This window comes from Mobula birostris, chromosome 8, assembly GCF_030028105.1.
Source record: "Mobula birostris isolate sMobBir1 chromosome 8, sMobBir1.hap1, whole genome shotgun sequence".
NCBI lineage: Eukaryota > Metazoa > Chordata > Chondrichthyes > Myliobatiformes > Myliobatidae > Mobula > Mobula birostris.
Genome location: NC_092377.1, coordinates 167,876,598 through 167,895,807, shown reverse-complemented (window position 1 = coordinate 167,895,807; position 19,210 = coordinate 167,876,598). Strand labels below are relative to the sequence as shown.

At 50.8% G+C, this 19,210-nt stretch overlaps 1 protein-coding gene across 1 annotated transcript in view; it reads right to left on the bottom strand.

The window, feature by feature from the left end:
• Positions 1–19,210, bottom strand: part of adgra2 (adhesion G protein-coupled receptor A2) — a 204,245-nt gene that overhangs the window by 76,583 nt on the left and 108,452 nt on the right. The window contains exons 3-6 of the mRNA XM_072266811.1: positions 15,892–15,963; positions 6,196–6,267; positions 1,303–1,374; positions 266–429 (exon numbers count right to left, since the gene is read on the bottom strand). Coding sequence (XP_072122912.1) covers positions 266–429; positions 1,303–1,374; positions 6,196–6,267; positions 15,892–15,963 — 380 coding nt within the window. The remainder of the gene's footprint in view (positions 1–265; positions 430–1,302; positions 1,375–6,195; positions 6,268–15,891; positions 15,964–19,210) is intronic.

Below are 19,210 nucleotides of genomic sequence, written 5' to 3'. Positions count from 1 at the left end.
CTTCTTTGACCCTGGGATGAAATCACGGACTGTTTGATCCTCCGAGACTCCCACAGCTCACTCACCTCCCTACATGTAATCACCACCGTTACCAAATCCTTTCCATCCGAGCACTGCACTGTAAATCTCGGCTCAAACCTCTCCTCCTCCTCCTAAGGTGCTCCTGGAAGCTGGTTTCTCCCTCTCCACGCCTCAGATGAGGATTATCCGCGAACCTCTGGCTGTGTTAAGGTGTTTTATAAATTCATGCAGATTTGGTGCTTACCACACACCAACTGGCTTTCCTTCAGGTCTTTGAATGGCTTTCCACTCAGTGCTTTAGGAAAAGCACACAGCGTTTCCTCGGAGATTCGCACTGACTTCCTCCTCTCCCAGTTCAGCACCCACAGCATGTTACAGTCGCACACCAGGTACTCCGTATTGAAATCACTGAAGACAAAAGCACATCATTGTCACTCCGATTCCAAGGAGGGTCAGGGGTCACTGATCTCCTTCAGCCGCACCCTTCCAAGTAACTTCCCTCAGTACCTCCCCTCCCACAGTGTGACGCTCCCCCAGTACCACCCCTCCCACAGTGTGACTCTCCCTCAGTACCACCCCCCACACAGTGTGACCCTCCCTCAGTACCGCCCCTCCCACAGTGTGACCCTCCCTCAGTACTGCCCCTCCCCCAGTGTGACCCTCCCTCAGTACCTCCCCTCCCACAGTGTGACTCTCCCTCAGTACCTCCCCTCCCACAGTGTGACTCTCCCTCAGTACCACCCCTCCTAGTGTGACCCTCCCTCAGTACCACCCCTCCCATAGTGTGACCCTCCCTCAATACCACCCCTCCCACAGTGTGACTCTCCCTCAGTACCACCCCTCCCACAGTGTGACCCTCCCTCAGTACCTCCCCTCCCACAGTGTGACTCTCCCTCAGTACCTCCCCTCCCACAGTGTGACTCTCCCTCAGTACCACCCCTCCTAGTGTGACCCTCCCTCAGTACCACCCCTCCCATAGTGTGACCCTCCCTCAATACCACCCCTCCCACAGTGTGACTCTCCCTTGGTACCGCCCCTCCCTCAGTACCACCCCTCCCACAGTGTGACTCTCCCTTGATACTGCCCTCCCATAATGTGTACTACCCCTCCCTCAGTGTGAGCAGATGTGAACAGCGCCATGGTCAAACCGAGGAAGATCTGCAGAAATGCATCACCGTGAACAACTCTTTCAAAGTTCAGTGACCAAGGTCTTGTCAGGACGAGGGAAGCTGGAGGAAGTGATACTGCGGCCATGATTCGAAGGATCTCGTTCATACTCACATGACTTTGAGTGAAGCCAAACCATCCAAGAGATCGGGGTTGAGCGTGGAGAAGATGTTCCCCGAGATATTTCTGTTCAGTGTGTAAAAGATCAACTGTTAGAAATTGCCTGTATGCTGCAGCAGACTTCAACAATTTCACACAGAAAGATCAAGCCAATTCCAGTTCCCATCCTTGCTGGGAAATTCCCTGTGAACTCTCCCATACCAGGAGTTTCCTCCAGCTCTGTAATTCTCCAGGATCTCTGCCTTCCTCTAAATCTTCACTCCTGTCAGCAAACACGTTAATCCCACCTCAACCACCAGATGTTTCTGTTTGCCCCTTTCCTGTCCACGTTATATCACCTTTTGTCTGAATGTGCTCAAGTAGTACTTTTGGAACATTTTAGACTATCAGACACAGAAGCAGAATTAGGCCATTCAGCCCATCATGTTTAAGCTTGTAATGATTCAAAATAGGGCAGCACAGTAGAGTAACACTTTACAGTGCCAGCAATCCAGGTTCAACTCCTGCCCGTACGGAGTTTGTACGTGCTCCCTGTGACCACGTGGCTTTCCCCAGGTGCTGTGGTTTCCTCCCACAGCCCAAACACATACAGTAAGTTGTGGGCACACTATGTTGGTGGCAGAAGCGTGTCGACACTTGCTGATTTTCACAATCCACCCTGATTTCATTTGACGCAAATAAAGCATTTTTTGTGCGTTTCAACATGCATGTGACAAGTAAAGCTAATTTTTAATTTCCCTGTGTCTCTCATGTAACAATTAACCCAAGTGTCTTTGGAATGTAGAATGTTACTCCGTATCTACTGATGCCAGTCTCAGAGGGAACTCCGGCATCCCCACAATTGCTGAGTCCTACGCACAGATATAGGCCCTTCTGCCCACAGATTCCATGCTAACCAATTTATTCTTCTCACATTTCCCTCAATACTCCTCAGATTCTGCCTCTTGTCTGCCTATAAGGTGAAATGTACAATTAATCCACTGACCTGCACGTCTTTGGGATGGAAGCTGGAGAAAACTGGAGCATCCGATTGGAACCCGTGCGGTCACAGGGAGAGTGTGTAAACTCCACACAGACAGTGCCATAAGTCAGATTGAAATCAGATCAACCAGAGCCATGAGTCTGTACCAGTTCAACCAGCGTGGATACTCTACTCATCTCAACTGATTCCACACGCTGCACACTCACAAGGACTCTACGTCTCGTGTTCTCTGTATTGTTTTCTATTTATTTATTTATCTGTGCACAATTTGTCTTCTTTTGCTGGTTGTCAGTCTTTACTTATATATAGTTTTTCATAAATTCAACTGCATTTAGTTTTCCTCTCAATGAAGGAACTTTAAACTAAGGAACTGATTGTAGACTTCAAGACAAGGAAACCAGAGCTCCTCATCAGAAGTCAGAGGTGGGGAGGTTCAGCAACTTGAAATTCCTGGACGTTACTATTTCAGAGGATCTGTCCTCCACCCAGCATGTAAGTGCAATTGCGAAGAAAACACAGCAGTGCCTCTACTTACACAGGAGTCTGTGGAGATTCGGCATGACATCTAAAACTTTGATAAACTTTTATAGATGCATAGTGGAGATAATAACAACTGGCTACATCACAGCCTGGTATGGAAACACCAATGTCCTTGAACAGAAAATCTTATAAAAGATAGTGGATGCGGCCCAGTACATCATGGCTAAAGCCCTCCCAACCATTGAGCATATCTAAATAAAACACTGTTGTAAGAAAACAGTGTCCATCATCAGATTGTCCAGAATTGCCAGAATTTTCCGTAGCATCCTTTGTTCCACCACAGTGTGTCCAGTTGACTCCTATAACAGAGCCTGCCTTTCTACTCAGTTTATTGAGCCCATTGGCTTTACCCACGTTGATGTCATTGCCCCAACACACCACCACATAGAAGATTGTTCTGGCGACAACAGACTAGTCGAACGTGTGAAGAAGAGGCCTGCATACTCCAAAGGACCTCAGTCTCCTCAGGAAGTTGAAGTGACTCTGGCCCTTCTTGTACATTGCGTCTGCCTTGGTGCTCCACTCAAGTCAGTCATCCAGGTGCACCCCCAGGTACTTGTAGGTCCTCACCACATCCATATTGTCGCCTTCACTAGCAACAGGGCGCAGTGCAGGCTCAGTCTTCCTAAAGTCCATCACCATCTCCTTTGTCTGACTGACGTTAAGCTGCAGGTGATTCAGCTTGCACTATTTGACAAAGTCCTCTACCAGGGCCCAGTATTCATCTTCCTATCCTCCCTTTATAGACCCAACACTTGCTGAGTCATCAGAGAATTTCTGCAGACATACATGTAAGACCATAAGACCATCAGACAAAGGAGCAGAAGTCGGCCATTTGGCCCATCGAGTCTGCTCAGCCATTTTATCATGAGCTGATCCATTCTCCCATTTAGTCCCACTCCCCCGCCTTCTCACCATAACCTTTGATGCCCTGGCTACTCAGATACCTATCAATCTCTGCCTTAAATACACCCAATGACTTGGCCTCCACTGCTGACTGTGGCAACAAATTCCATAGATTCACCACCCTCTGACTAAAAAAATTTCTTCGCATTTCTGTTCTGAAAGGGCGCCCTTCAATCCTTAAGTCATGCTCTCTCGTACTAGACTCCCCCATCATGGGAAACAACTTTGCCACATCCACTCTGTCCATGCCTTTCAACATTCGAAATGTTTCTATGAGGTCCCCCCTCATTCTTCTAAACTCCAAGGAATACAGTCCAAGAGCAGACAAACGTTCCTCATATGTTAACCCTCTCATTCCCGGAATCATTCCAGTGAATCTTCTCTGTACCCTCTCCAACATCAGCACATCCTTTCTTAAATAAGGAGACCAAAACTGCCCACAGTACTCCAAGTGAGGTCTCACCAGCGCCTTATAGAGCCTCAACATCACGTCCCTGCTCCTATACTCTATTCCTCTAGAAATGAATGCCAACATTGCATTCGCCTTCTTCACCACCGACTCAACCTGGAGGTTAACCTTAAGGGTATCCTGCACGAGGACTCCCAAGTCCCATTGCGTCTCAGAACTTTGAATCCTCTCCCCATTTAAGTAATAGTCTGCCCATTTATTTCTTCTGCCAAAGTGCATAACCATACATTTTCCAACATTGTATTTCATTTGCCACTTCTTTGCCCATTCTTCCAATCTATCCAAGTCTCTCTGCAGACTCTCTGTTTCCTTAGCACTACCAGCCCCTCCACCTACCTTCATATCATCAGCAAACTTAGCCACAAAGCCATCTATTCCATAATCCAAATCGTTGATGTACAATGTAAAAAGAAGCGGCCCCAACATGGACCCCTGTGGAACACCACTGGTAACCGGCAGCCAACCAGAATAGGATCCCTTTATTCCCACTCTCTGTTTCCTGCCAATCAGCCAACACCTTATCCACGTATGTAACTCCCGTAATTCCATGGGCTCTTATCTTGTTAAGTAGCCTCATGTGTGGCACCTTGTCAAAGGCCTTCTGAAAATCCAAATATACAACATCCACTGCATCTCCCTTGTCTAGCCTACTGGTAATTTCCTCAAAAAATTGTAATAGGTTTGTCAGGCAGGATTTTTTTTTTAAGGAATCCATGCTGAGTTCTGCCTATCTTGTCATATACCTCCAAGTACTCCATAACCTCATCCTTGACAATCGACTCCAACAACTTCCCAACCACCGATGTCAAGCCAACAGGTCTATAATTTCCTTTTTGCTTCCTTGCCCCCTTCTTAAATAGCGGAGTGACATTTGCAATCTTCCAGTCCTCCGGAACCATGCCAGAATCTATCCACTTTTGAAAGATCATCGCTAATGCCTCCGCAATCTCCACAGCTACTTCCTTCAGAACACGAGGGTGCATTCCATCTGGTCCTTTAGACTATTCAGCTTCCTGAGTACTTTCTCTGTCGTAATTGTTACTGTGCACATCTCTCTTCCCTGCCACCCTTGAGTGTCCGGCATACTACTGATGGCTTCCTCAGTGAAGACTGATGCAAAGTACTTGTTCAGTTCCTCCACCATCTCCTTATCTCCCATTACAATTTCTCCAGCACCATTTTCTATCAGTCCTATATCTACTCTCACCTGTCTTTTACTCTTTATATACTTGAAAAAGCTTTTAATATCCTCTTTGATATTACTTGCTAACTTCCTTTCATAGTTCATCTTTTCCCTCTTAATTTTGATAGTAAAATTTACTTTGAACATTGAAATGCCTGCAAGAAAATTAATCTCAAGGTAGTATTTGGTGTCATCATCGTCATCAATATGTGCAGTGGCATATGACATAGTCAAACATGGTCCTATCCCTGACCAGGATTGTTCTTGGCAATTTTTTCTACAGCAGTGGTTTGCCATTGCCTTCTTCTGGGCCGTGTCCTTACAAGACAAGTGACCCCAGCCATTATCAATACTCTTCAGAGATTGTCTGCCTGGTGTCAGTGGTCACATAACCAGCATTTGTGATATGCACCAGCTACTCATACGACCCTCCACCACCTGCTTCACATGACCCTGATCGGGGTAGGGTGACCTGTAGGCTAGCGGAGGGAAGGAGCACCTTATACTTCCTTTGGTAGAGATGTATCTCCACCCTGCCACTCAACCTTGAGATTTACTGTACGTACGGCAATAATAAATTTAATTTGACATTGACAGTAGGAAAAATGCTCCACATCTCCCCTCTTGCTCGTTCCACCCCTGGGACCTCCACCACTGGAAGCACCTATATTACTTGATCAATACCCACCAGGATTTTGAATAACTCTATTTAAGCCTTCTCTGCTTCAACGAGAACTAAACATTCATAGGAGGAAAACTTAAAAGGCCGTAGCTCAGAAAGCCGTAGCCTTGGCCACATATACTTACAGTCTGACCAGATTTGTCAGGCTCTGAAACATCCCAGGATTCAGACATCCAATTCGATTATCAGACAGGTCCCTGTACGAAAGGAAATTAATCACAATGAATAATCGGTTCGAAAGAGTGCAGATTCTGACCACCAGCCTAAACTCCCAGCGGTGAAGCTAGGTAAAGTTACTGTCCCTCATTAGACAAGGGCTAACCAGCTCATAGCCCATAATTCAGGAGGTTCAGCAGATTTAACTGAGCTTTTGGCAGCATAACAGACTGAGAAAGAGAATCTCTCAACTAGAACATAGACATTACAGCACAGTACAGGAACTTTGGCCCATAATGTTGTGCCGAACCTTTAACATACTCTAAAGCCAATCCAACCCCACATAACCTTCCATTTGTGCCTAAGAGTTTCATTGATGTCTCTAATGTATCTGCTTCTACCACCACCCTGGCAGCGTTCCATGCACCCACCACTCGCTGTGTAAAAAAGCCCACCTCTGACATCACCACTATACTTCCCTTCAATCACCTTAAAAGTATTCCACCTAATATTAGTCATTTCCACACTGAGAAAAAGTCTCTGGCTGTCCACTCAATCTATGCCTCTTATCATCTTGTACACCTCTATCAAGTCACCTTTCATCCTCCTTCACTCCAAAGAGAAAAGCCCTCACTCACTCAACCTATCCTCATATGACACGCTCTCTAATCCTGGCAATATCCTGGTAAGTTTCCTCTGCACCCTCTCTAAAGCTTCCACATCTTTCTTATAATAAGGCGACCAGAACTGAACACAATACTTCAAGTGTTGTCTAACCAGAGTTTTAAACAGCTGCAACATTACCTCACGGCTCTTGAACTCAAACCCTCAACTAAAGAAGGTCATCACATCGTATGCCTTCTTAACCATGCAATGAAACTTGTGTAGCAAGTGATGATGACTTTGTGGATTGTGAGATCCTGGAGATAAAGCCAGTTAAAAATCTCATAGAGCTGAAGCAAGAGTGTGAAGTGAGCAGAGAGAGAGATTACAGCCTACTGCTCATCCTTCCCAAGGCAGAGACCAGCTGACACATCGCCACCACATGGTTAAAACTGACATTGCTGTGTAAAACGGAAGACCATAAGGAATAGGAGCAGAATTAGGCCATTCAGCCCATTGAGTCTGTTCCATCTTTCCATCATGGCTGATTTATTATCCCTCTCAACCCCATTCTCCTACCTTCTCCCTGTAACCTCTGACGCAGGTTTTCGGAACCCTACCAGGTACAATATCAGGGCCCGATGCCTTGTGAGTGCTCACCCTCTTGAAAGTTATTCTGCTATCGGCCCTGAGACAGGGATCACATGGTTACCAGATTCTGCAGGGATTCGCTGATTCGCTGGTGTGGTTTTATTCTCCCTTTCAAAGTGAGCATAAAAGGCATTGAGCTCATCTGGGAGCGAAGCATCACTGCCATTGATGATGTTAGGCTTTGCTTTGTAGAAAGTAATGTCCTGCAAACTCTACCAGAGCTGACGTGCATCCAAGTTCATCTCTAACCTTAATGGAATTGTTTTTTTGCCCTTAAAATAGTCTTCTGTAGGTCACACCTAGTTCTTGATCACCGGTCTTGAATGCCACAGATCCATCCCTTAGCAGACAACGAATCTCCTGGTTCATCCACGGCTTTTGGTTTGGGTGTGTCCAGTATGTTCTCGAAGGCACACACTTATCAACACGGGACTTGATGAAGTTGGTGACAACTGTGGCGTACTCCTTCAGACACAAAGACAAGTCCCTGAATATCGTCCAGTGCACCAACTGAAAGCTCTTCAGCTTCCTTTGACCATACCTTCTCCACCCTCACCACTGGAGCTGCAGTTTTTTTTTAGATTTTTTTTAGATTATGAGGACACACAGTCCTCTTTTATTGTCATTTAGTAATGCATGCGTTAAGAAATAATACAATGTTACTCCAGTATGATATCACAGAAACACAAGACAAATCAAGACTGAAAAACTGACAAAAACCACATAATTATAACATATAGTTACAACAGTGCAAAGCAATACCGTAATTTGATAAAGAACAGACCATGGGCACGGTAAAAAAAAAGTCTCAAAGTCTCTTGAAAATCCTATCATCTCACGCAGATGGTAGAAGGAAGAAAAACTCTCCCTGCCGTGAGCTTCCAGCGCCACAAACTTGCCGATGCAGCATCCTGGAAGCACCCGACCACAGCCGACTCTTGAGTCCGTCCGAAAGCTCCAAGCCTCCGACCAGCCCTCCGACACCGAGCACCATCTCTGCTGAGCACTTCGACCCCAACCCTGGCAACAGGCAATAGGCAATTGGATTTGGGGCCTTCCCCTCCAGAGATTCTCAATCGCACAGTAGCAGCGGCAGCGAACCCGACATTTCAGAAGTTTCTCCAGATGTTCCTCCGTGCTTCTCACATCTGTCTCCATCAAATCAGGATTGTGCACGGTACCTACTTACAAATATGATCATTTCGGAGCGGCCGCGTGCGCTGCGTCACGCTGCCATCTTCTCCTCCCCTCCAGTCTCTGCCTGTAAGCAGGGAGAAGAAGTACAGCCAGGTGATCAGACTTTCCAAAGTCTGGCCGTGGGATAGCAAGATAAACATTCTCGATGGTGATAAAAAAGTGACCAGGTGTGTTGGCTCCACTGGCTCCACAGGTGACATGTTGGTGGTAGTGGTTCAGAGACTTCTTCAAGCCAGCCTGATTGAAATCCTCTAGTGCCTGCCTGATGTTGGCCTGAGGTGGAATGTACTGCTACTAGGACAATGGCAGAAAATTCCCTCGGCAGATAAAATGGACGATATTTGACCGTTAGCTGTTCCAGGTCGGGTGAACAGGACTGAGGCAGAACCGCCACCTTTGTGCACCACGATGAGTTAATCATCAAACATCCTCCACCTACTCTGCCTCGCACATCTCCTCTGAACTCCTCACTCCCCCCATCGCTGGGAGTTGTCTTCAATGACGATGAAGTATTTCTTGCTTGTTGTTTTGAGTGCAGCCTCAAGGTGGTGGTGTTCCCCTGTAGCTGCAGGACAAGTCATGAAACACAGAGGAACGAGTGCCTGTGCACTGGGCCGAAGGCTTGTGAGTGACATTGTTACTGTGAGTCAACGAATGGCCTGTTTACTCCTCCTCCTCTCGTCTGGAAAATGGTCACGGTATTCAGTCAGGATCCGAGATTCTACACCTGATCGACGTTGGACAGAAGAACCTTGTGTTACGTGTGGCAAGGGAGTAGGCTTGGTAGGCTAATTGGTCATTGTAAATTGTGCTGTGATTAGGCCAGTGTTAAATCAGTGGGTTGTTGTGCAATGCAGCTCCAAGAGCCAGAAGGACCTACTCTGTGCTGTATATCAAAAAATAAATAAATACCACTTTTACCATTTAGTGTCTTGCTTAGGCCTCAAGTCCCACCCCTCTCTGATAGAACTCTGACAAAACTGAGTTATCTTATCAGCTATTCTTCAGGGTCGCTCCAACTCCCTCAGATCAAAGAGAAACATCCATCTCCAATAGAAATGATAAACACAAGAGATTCTGCAGATGCTGGAAATCCAGAGCCACGCACATTAAATGCTGGAGGAACTCGGCAGGTCAGGCAGCATCTCTGGAGAGGAATAAACAGAAAACTTTTTGGGCTGAAACCCTTTGTTAGGACTAGAAAGGAACGGGACAGAACCCAGAATTAAGTGGGAGGGGGGAAGGAGTACACGCTGATAGGTGATGGGAGAAACCAGGTGAGGAAGAAGGTGCATGGATTGGGGGGGGGAGTGAGAATCTGGGAGGGGATGAGTGGAAAGCTAAGGGGCCGAAAAAAGGGGAATCTGACACACTTCTCCCGTCACATATCATCATCTTCAACCTTTCAGTGGAGAGAAGGGATGTCAGAACACGAGAGATAGTGGAAGGTGAGAGAGCCGCAGATGGAGCAGAGCTCAGTGGACGGGGAGTGCTAACGTCTAGGAACTAGACCGGTGAATGTGGAGTTTGGGATGAAAGATAGTTGCTGGATGTGGTAGGGTTGGGATGGGTGTCTAAGAATGGGTTTGGTGTTTGGGGGAGAAACTGAGATAACCAGTGAAATCTTTGCATGGCCGATATAGAGTTGATGAAGGGGGTTGGGGATGGCGCTGTTGCTAAAGGGTTTCTGGGGATGAGAGATGGTGGGTGGATATGGGGAAAGGTTGGGAATGGCAGTTTGTTGGTGGATGGGTAGTTAAGGGGCTAGAGATGAGGTGAGATGGTGGATGTGGAGGAGTTGGTGGACAGGATCAGGGAGATAAGGGGAGGGGGATGAGGTGGGACATTGACGGGAAAGGCCAGGGATGGAGATGAGATGGTGGATGGGAGCAAGCAAGGATGGAGATGGGAATGGAGAGAGACAGAGTTTGGAAAGGAGTTGGTGGACAGGATTGGGGATAGGTGAGGGAGCAGGTGGAATGTTAGATAGCGATGGGAAGGGGTTGGGGAGAAGCGGGGCGTGTTATTGAGATGGGGGATAAGGATAGTTGGGAAGGGGAGGACATGGGAAAAGGCAAGGATATTAGTTGAGGGGTTTGATGAGGATGGGATGGTGGTTGTGGATGGGAGGGATGGGGTTAGGACAGTGGTTGGGGAGGGGAATGAGGATGGGACGGTGGTTGGGGAGGGAGGATGAGGATGGAACGGTGGTTGGGGAGGGGTGGATGAGGATGGGACGGTGGTTGGGGAGGAGGATGAGGATGGAATGGTGGTTGGGGAGGGGGGAATGAGGATGGGATGGTGATTGGGGAGGGGGATGAGGATGGGACGGAGGATGGGGAGGGGGATGAGGATGGGACAGTGGTTGGGGAGGGGAGGGGTAGGATGAGGATGGCATGGTGATGGGGGAGGGGGGAATGAGGATGGGATGGTGATTGGGGAGGGGGATGAGGATGGGACGGTGGTTGGGGAGGGGGGGATGAGGATGGAACGGTGGTTGGGGAGGGTGGATGAGGATGGGATGGTGATTGTGGAGGGGAATGAGGATGGAATGGTGATGGGGGAGGGGAATGAGGATGGGATGGTGATGGGGGAGGGGGATGAGGATGTGACGGTGATTGAGGAGGGGAATGAGGATGGGATGGTGGTTGGGGAGGAGGATGAGGATGGGACGGTGGTTGGGAAGGGGGAATGAGGATGGGACGGTGGTTAGGGAGGGGAATGAGGATGGGATGGTGGTTGGGGAGGGGGATGAGGATGGGATGGTGGTTGGGGAGGGGAATGAGGATGGGATGGTGGTTGGGGAGGGGGGATGAGGATGGGACGGTGTTGGGGAGGGGAGTGATGAGGATGTGATGGTGATTGGGGAGGGGAATGAGGATGGCCGGTGCTTGGGGAGGGGGATGAGGATGGGATGGTGGTTGGGGAGGGGGAATGAGGATGTGACAGTGATTGGGGAGGGGGATGAGGATGGGACGGTGGTTGGGGAGGGGGATGAGGATGGGACAGTGGTTGGGGAGGGGAGGGGTAGGATGAGGATGGGACAGTGGTTGGGGAGGAGGATGAGGATGGCATGGTGATGGGGGAGGGGGAATGAGGATGGGACGGTGGTTGGGGAGGGGGATAAGGATGGGACGGTGGTTGGGGAGGGGGATGAGGATGGGACGGTGGTTGGGGAGGGGAGAAATGAGGATGTGACGGTGATTGGGGAGGGGAATGAGGATGGGATGGTGATTGGGGATGGGAATGAGGATGGGACGGTGGTTGCGGAGGGGGATGAGGATGGGATGGTGGTTGGGGAGGGGGGATGAGGATGGGACGGTATTTGGGGAGGGTGGAATGAGGTTGGGATGGTGGTTGGGGAGGGGAATGAGGATCGGATGGTGGTTGGGGAGGGGAATGAGGATGGGATGGTGGTTGGGGAGAGGACTGAGGATGGGACAGTAGTTAGCGGGGGATGAGGATGGGACAGAGTGGTTGGGGAGGGATGGGGATGGGACGTTGGTTGGGGAGGGGAATGAGGATGGGATGGTGATTGGGGTTGGGAATGAGGATGGGACGGTGGTTGCGGAGGGGGAGGAGGATGGGATGGTGGTTGGGGAGGGGGAATGAGGATGTGACAGTGATTGGGGAGGGGGATGAGGATGGGATGGTGGTTGGGGAGGGGGGGATGAGGATGTGACGGTGGTTGGGGAGGGGGGGGATGAGGATGGGACGGTGATTGGGGAGGGGGATGAGGATGGGACAGTGGTTGGGGAGGGGAGGGGTAGGATGAGGATGGGACAGTGGTTGGGGAGGAGGATGAGGATGGCATGGTGATGGGGGAGGGGGAATGAGGATGGGACGGTGGTTGGGGAGGGGGATAAGGATGGGACGGTGGTTGGGGAGGGGGATGAGGATGGGACGGTGGTTGGGGAGGGGAGAGATGAGGATGTGACGGTGATTGGGGAGGGGAATGAGAATGGGATGGTGATTGGGGATGGGAATGAGGATGGGACGGTGGTTGCGGAGGGGGATGAGGATGGGATGGTGGTTGGGGAGGGGGGATGAGGATGGGACAGTGTTTGGGGAGGGTGGAATGAGGTTGGGATGGTGGTTGGGGAGGGGAATGAGGATCGGATGGTGGTTGGGGAGGGGAATGAGGATGGGATGGTGGTTGGGGAGAGGACTGAGGATGGGACAGTAGTTAGGGGGGGATGAGGATGGGACAGAGTGGTTGGGGAGGGATGGGGATGGGACGTTGGTTGGGGAGGGGAATGAGGATGGGATGGTGATTGGGGATGGGAATGAGGATGGGACGGTGGTTGCGGAGGGGGATGAGGATGGGATGGTGGTTGGGGAGGGGGATGAGGATGGGACGGTGGTTGGGGAGGGGAGGATGAGGATGGGACGAGGATGGGATGAGGATGGGACGGTGGTTGGGGAGGGGGGATGAGGATGTGACGGTGATTGGGGAGGGGGATGAGGATGGGATGGTGGTTGGGGAGGGGGGGATGAGGATGTGACGGTGGTTGGGGAGGGGGGGATGAGGATGGGACGGTGATTGGGGAGGGGAATGAGGATGGGACGGTGGTTGTGGAGAGGGATGAGGATGGGACAGTGGTTGGGGAGGGGGGATGAGGATGGGACGGTGTTTGGGGAGGGTGGAATGAGGTTGGGATGGTGGTTGGGGAGGGGAATGAGGATCGGATGGTGGTTGGGGAGGGGAATGAGGATGGGATGGTGGTTGGGGAGAGGACTGAGGATGGGACAGTAGTTAGGGGGGGATGAGGATGGGACAGAGTGGTTGGGGAGGGATGGGGATGGGACGTTGGTTGGGGAGGGGAATGAGGATGGGATGGTGGTTGGGGAGGGGAGTGATGAGGATCTGATGGTGATGGGAGAGGGGGATGAGGATGTGACGGTGATTGAGGAGCGGAATGAGGATGGGATGGTGGTTGGGGAGGTGGGATGAGAAGGTGACAGTGATTGGGGAGGGGAATGAGGATGGGATGGTGGTTGGGGAGGGGAATGAGGATGGGACAGTGGATGGGGAGGTGGGGATGAGGATGGGGAGTTGGGGATGAGGATGGGACGGTGATTGGGGAGGGGGAATGAGGATGGGACGGTGGTTGGGGAGGGGAATGAGGATGGGATGCTGGTTAGGAGGGGGAATGTGGATGGGATGGTGGTTGGCAGGGAGGTTTGGGGATGGGATGGTGGTTGGGGAGGGGGATGAGGATGGGACGGAGGATGGGACGGTGGTTGGGGAGGGGGATGAGGATGGGACGGAGGATGGGACGGTGGTTGGGGAGGGGGATAAGGATGGGATGGTGATTGGGGAGGGGAATGAGGTGTGACGGTGCTGGGGGAGGGGGGGATGAGGATGGAACGGTGGTTGGGGAGGGGGGAATGAGGATGGAACGGTGGTTGGGTAGGGGGGGATGAGGATGGAACGGTGGTTGGGGAGTGGGGAATGAGAATGGAACGGTGGTTGGGGTGGGGAATGAGGATGGGACAGTGGTTGGGGAGGGGAATGAGGATGGGATGCTGGTTAGGAGGGGGAATGTGGATGGGATGGTGGTTGGCGGGGAAGGTTTGGGGATGGGATGGTGGTTGGCAGGGAAGGTTTGGGGATGGGATGGTGGTTGGCAGGGAAGGTTTGGGGATGGGATGGTGGTTGGGAGGGAAGGTTTGGGGATGGGATGCTGGTTGAGAGGGAGGGGTTGGGGATGGGATGCTAGTTCAGAGGGAGGGGTTGGGGATGGGATGCTAGTTCAGAGGGAGGGGTTGGGGATGGGATGCTAGTTGAGAGGGAGGGGGATGGGATGCTAGTTGAGAGGGAGGGGTTGGGGATAGGATGGTGGTTGGCAGGGAAGGTTTGGAGATGGGATGCTAGTTGAGAGGGAGGGGTTGGGGATGGGATGGTGGTTGGGAGGGAAGGTTTGGAGATGGGATGGTGGTTGGGAGGGAAGGTTTGGGGATGGGATGGTGGTTGGGAGGGAAGGTTTGGGGATGGGATGCTAGTTGAGAGGGAGGGGTTGGGGATGGGATGCTAGTTGAGAGGGAGGGGTTGGGGATGGGATGGTGGTTGGGAGGGAAGGTTTGGGGATGGGATGGTGGTTGGGAGGGAAGGTTTGGGGATGGGATGGTGGTTGGGAGGGAAGGTTTGGGGATGGGATGGTGGTTGAGAGGGAAGGTTTGGGGATGGGATGGTGGTTGAGAGGGAGGGGTTGGGGATGGGATGGTGGTTGGGAGGGAGGGGTTGGGGATGGGATGGTGGTTGGGAGGGAAGGTTTGGAGATGGGATGGTGGTTGGGAGGGAAGGTTTGGGGATGGGATGGTGGTTGGGAGGGAAGGTTTGGGGATGGGATGGTGGTTGGGAGGGAAGGTTTGGGGATGGGATGGTGGTTGGGAGGGAAGGTTTGGGGATGGGATGGTGGTTGGGAGGGAAGGTTTGGGGATGGGATGGTGGTTGGGAGGGAAGGTTTGGGGATGGGATGGTGGTTGGGAGGGAAGGTTTGGGGATGGGATGGTGGTTGGGAGGGAAGGTTTGGGGATGGGATGGTGGTTGGGAGGGAAGGTTTGGGGATGGGATGGTGGTTGGGAGGGAAGGTTTGGGGATGGGATGGTGGTTGGGGGGGAAGGTTTGGGGATGGGATGGTGGTTGGGAGGGAAGGTTTGGGGATGGAATGGTGGTTGGGAGGGAAGGTTTGGGGATGGGATGGTGGTTGGGAGGGAAGGTTTGGGGATGGGATGGTGGTTGGGAGGGAAGGTTTGGGGATGGGATGGTGGTTGAGAGGGAAGGTTTGGGGATGGGATGGTGGTTGAGAGGGAAGGTTTGGGGATGGGATGGTGGTTGGGAGGGAAGGTTTGGGGATGGGATGGTGGTTGAGAGGGAAGGTTTGAGGATGGGATGGTGGTTGAGAGGGAAGGTTTGGGGATGGGATGGTGGTTGGGAGGGAAGGTTTGGGGATGGGATGGTGGTTGGGAGGGAAGGTTTGGGGATGGGATGGTGGTTGGGAGGGAAGGTTTGGGGATGGGATGGTGGTTGGGAGGGAAGGTTTGGGGATGGGATGGTGGTTGGGAGGGAAGGTTTGGGGATGGGATGGTGGTTGGGAGGGAAGGTTTGGGGATGGGATGGGATGGTGGTTGGGAGGGAAGGTTTGGAGATGGGATGGTGGTTGAATGGTCCTGCTCTAAGAGTCTGGTTGTAATAAATTCAAACTACTTACAGCCGCTTCAGAGAGGTGAGGCCACTGAAGGCTCCAACCTGGATGGTGCTGATCAGATTACTCCTCAGGTCGCTACAGAAAGAAAAGGAAAAACATAGAAGATCAAAACAAAGGTCAAAACTGTCCTAGATCCAGTGGGCTTACAACTAAAAACTTGCTTCCAACACCGGTACAGCATGGCCACAACTCACTCACCCTAACCAGTACATCTTTGGAACATGAGAGGAAACCCAGAGCACCCAGAGGAAATTCACCTCGTCTTGGGGAGAATGAAAGATCCTTAAAGACAGCAGTGGGTATTCGACCCCGATATCTGGTGCTGAAGATCATTCTGTTTGTTGCTATGCTACTGTGTTCCGCGACCCCCCTAAGTACACTGGGATTCTGTGTATATTGGGGTTCCAGTACACTGGGGTTCAGTGTATACAGAGTTTCTAGTACACGGGGGTTCTGTATATACTGGGATTCTGTGTATACTGTACAGAGTTTCTAGTACACAGGGGTTCTGTATATACTGGGATTCTGTGTATACTGTACAGAGTTTCTAGTACACTGGGGTTCTGTATACATGCCTTCCAGAATTCCTCTAGTTCCCTGTTAGTGAAGCATCCTCACAGTCTGCCGGAAAGTGTCTGAACAAAGGAAGGGATGGTCCCGTATTTCTGTGTGCCCCCCTGGCCTGAGCACTGACCTGTAATTGCTGGAGGCTGCTGACCAGAGCTGGAGAATGAGACCCTCCCCCTGACAGTTTGACCCTGCCCCCTTACAGATTAACAGTTTGCTTTTCCTCCATTCGATCGCTTACGTACTTAACCTCCGCTGACCCCAGCTTGTAATGAGAGTCCGGCACCTCTTGACCTCTCACCCACTGAACTCCCGACCTACACCACCATGGAATTCTGATCTGCTTTGGTTATGTCTGCCTCAGTCTTACCATTGGTCTGACTATCAGTGAGTGAGTGAGTGTGTGTGTGTCTGTCTGTGTGTCTGTTTGAGTCTATATGTGGGTGTGGGTGTGTGTGTGTGTGTGTGTGTGTGTGAGAGAGAGAGAGAGAGAGAGTGTGTTTGTGAGAGAGAGACAGATTGTGTGTGAGAGACAGTGTGTGTGTGAGAGAGTGTGAGAGAGTGTGTGAGAGAGAATGTAAGAGAGAGTGTGAGTGTGTGAGAGAGTGTGTGAGTGTGTGAAAGAGAGTGTGTGAGAGAGTTTGTGAGAGACAGTGTGTGTGTGAGAGAGAGTATGTGAGTGTGTGAGAGAGTGTGTGAGAGTTTGTGAGAGAGAGACAGTGTGTGTGTGAGAGAGAGTATGTGACAGAGTGTGTGAGAGAGTGTGAGAAAGAGTGTGTGAGAGAGAAAGTGAGAGAGTGTGAGAGAGAGAGTGTGAGAGAGAGACAGAGTGTGTGTGTGAGAGAGAGTATGTGTGAGAGAGAGAGTGTGAGAGAGGGTGTGAAAGAGAGGGTGAGAGAGAGAGTGTGTGTGAGAGAATGTGAGAGGGAATGTGAGAGAGGGTGTGAGAGAGAGTGAAAGAGAGTTTGTGAGAGAGACAGAGTGTGTGTGTGAGAGAGTATGTGAGAGAGAGAGTGTGAGAGAGAATGTGAGAGAGTGTGTGAGAGAGTGTGAGAGAGAGAGTGTGAGAGAGTGTGTGAGTGTGTGAGAGAGTGTGTGAGAGACAGAGTTTGTGAGAGAGAGAGACACAGAGTATGTGTGTGAGAGAGAGTATGTGAGAGAGTGTGTGAGAGAGAGTGTGTGAGAGAGAATGTGAGAGAGAATGTGAGAGAGTGTGTGAGAGACAGAGCATGTGAGAGTGTGTGAGAGGGAGTGTGAGAGAGAGTGTGAGAGAGCGAGTGTGAGAGAGAGAGTGTGAGAGAGAGTGTGTGTGTGAGAGAGTGTGTGAGAGAGTGAGAGTTTGTGAGAGAGAGACAGAGTGTGTGTGTGAGAGTGTGTGAGAGAGTGTATGAGAGTGTGAGAGAGTGTGTGAGAGAGAATGTGAGAGAGAATGTGAGAGTGTGTGAGAGAGAATGTGAGAGAGTGTGTGAGAGAGTGTGTGAGAGAGTGTGAGAGAGAGAGAGGCTGTGAGAGAGAGAGAGAGAGAGAGAGAGTGTGTGAGAGAGAGTTTGTGAGAGAGACATAGAGTATGTGTGTGAGAGAGAGTATGTGAGAGTGTGTGTGAGAGACAGTGCGTGACAGAGAGTGTGAGAGAGAGTGTGTGTGAGAGAATGTGAGAGAGAATGTGAGAGAGAGAGAGAGTGTGAGAGAGAGAGGGTGTGAGAGAGAGAGAGGGTGTGAGAGAGAGAGAGGGTGTGAGAGAGAGTGTGAGAGAGTGTTTGTGAGAGAGAGACAGAGTGTGTGTGTGACAGAGAGTATGTGAGAGAGAGGGTGTGAGAGAGAGAGTGTGTGAGAGAGAGAGGGTGTGTGAGAGAGTGTGAGAGAGAATGTGAGAGTGTGTGTGAGAGGGTGTGTGAGGGAGAGTGTGAGAGAGAGGGAGGGTGAGAGAGAGGGTGTGAGAGAGAGTGTGAGAGAGAGTTTGTGAGAGAGAGACAGTGTGTGTGTGAGAGAGAGTGTGTGAGAGAGAGTGTGTGAGAGAGAGGGTATGAGAGAGAGAGTGTGAGAGAGTGTGTGAGAGAGAGGGTGTGTGAGAGAGTGTGAGAGAGAGTGTGAGAGAGAGAGAGTTTGTGAGAGAGAGACAGAGTGTGTGTGTGAGAGAGTGTGTGAGAGAGAGTGTGTGAGAGAGAGTGTGTGAGAGAGAGAGAGTGTGAGAGAGTGTGTGAGAGAGGGTGTGTGAGAGAGTGTGAGAGAGATTGTGAGAGAGAGTGTGTGTGAGAGAATGTGAGAGAGTGTGAGAGAGAGAGAGTGTGAGAGAGAGAGGGTGTGAGAGAGAGTGTGAGAGAGTGTTTGTGAGAGAGAGACAGAGTGTGTGTGTGAGAGAGAGTATGTGAGAGAGAGTGTGTGAGAGAGAGAGTGTGTGAGAGAGAGAGAGGGTGTGTGAGAGAGTGTGAGAGAGAATGTGAGTGTGTGTGAGAGGGTGTGTGAGGGAGAGTGTGAGAGAGAGAGTGTGAGAGAGTGTGAGAGAGAGTGTGAGAGACAGAATGTGTGAGAGAGAGTGAGAGAGAGAGTTTGTGAGAGAGAGACAGAGTGTGTGTGTGAGAGAGAGGGTGTGAGAGAGAGTGTGAGAGTGTGTGAGAGAGGGTGTGTGAGAGAGTGTGAGAGAGAGTGTGAGAGAGAGTGTGTGTGAGAGAATGTGAGAGAGAGAGTGTGAGAGAGAGAGTGTGTGAGAGAGAGTGAGAGAGAGAGTTTGTGAGAGAGAGACAGAGTGTGTGTGTGA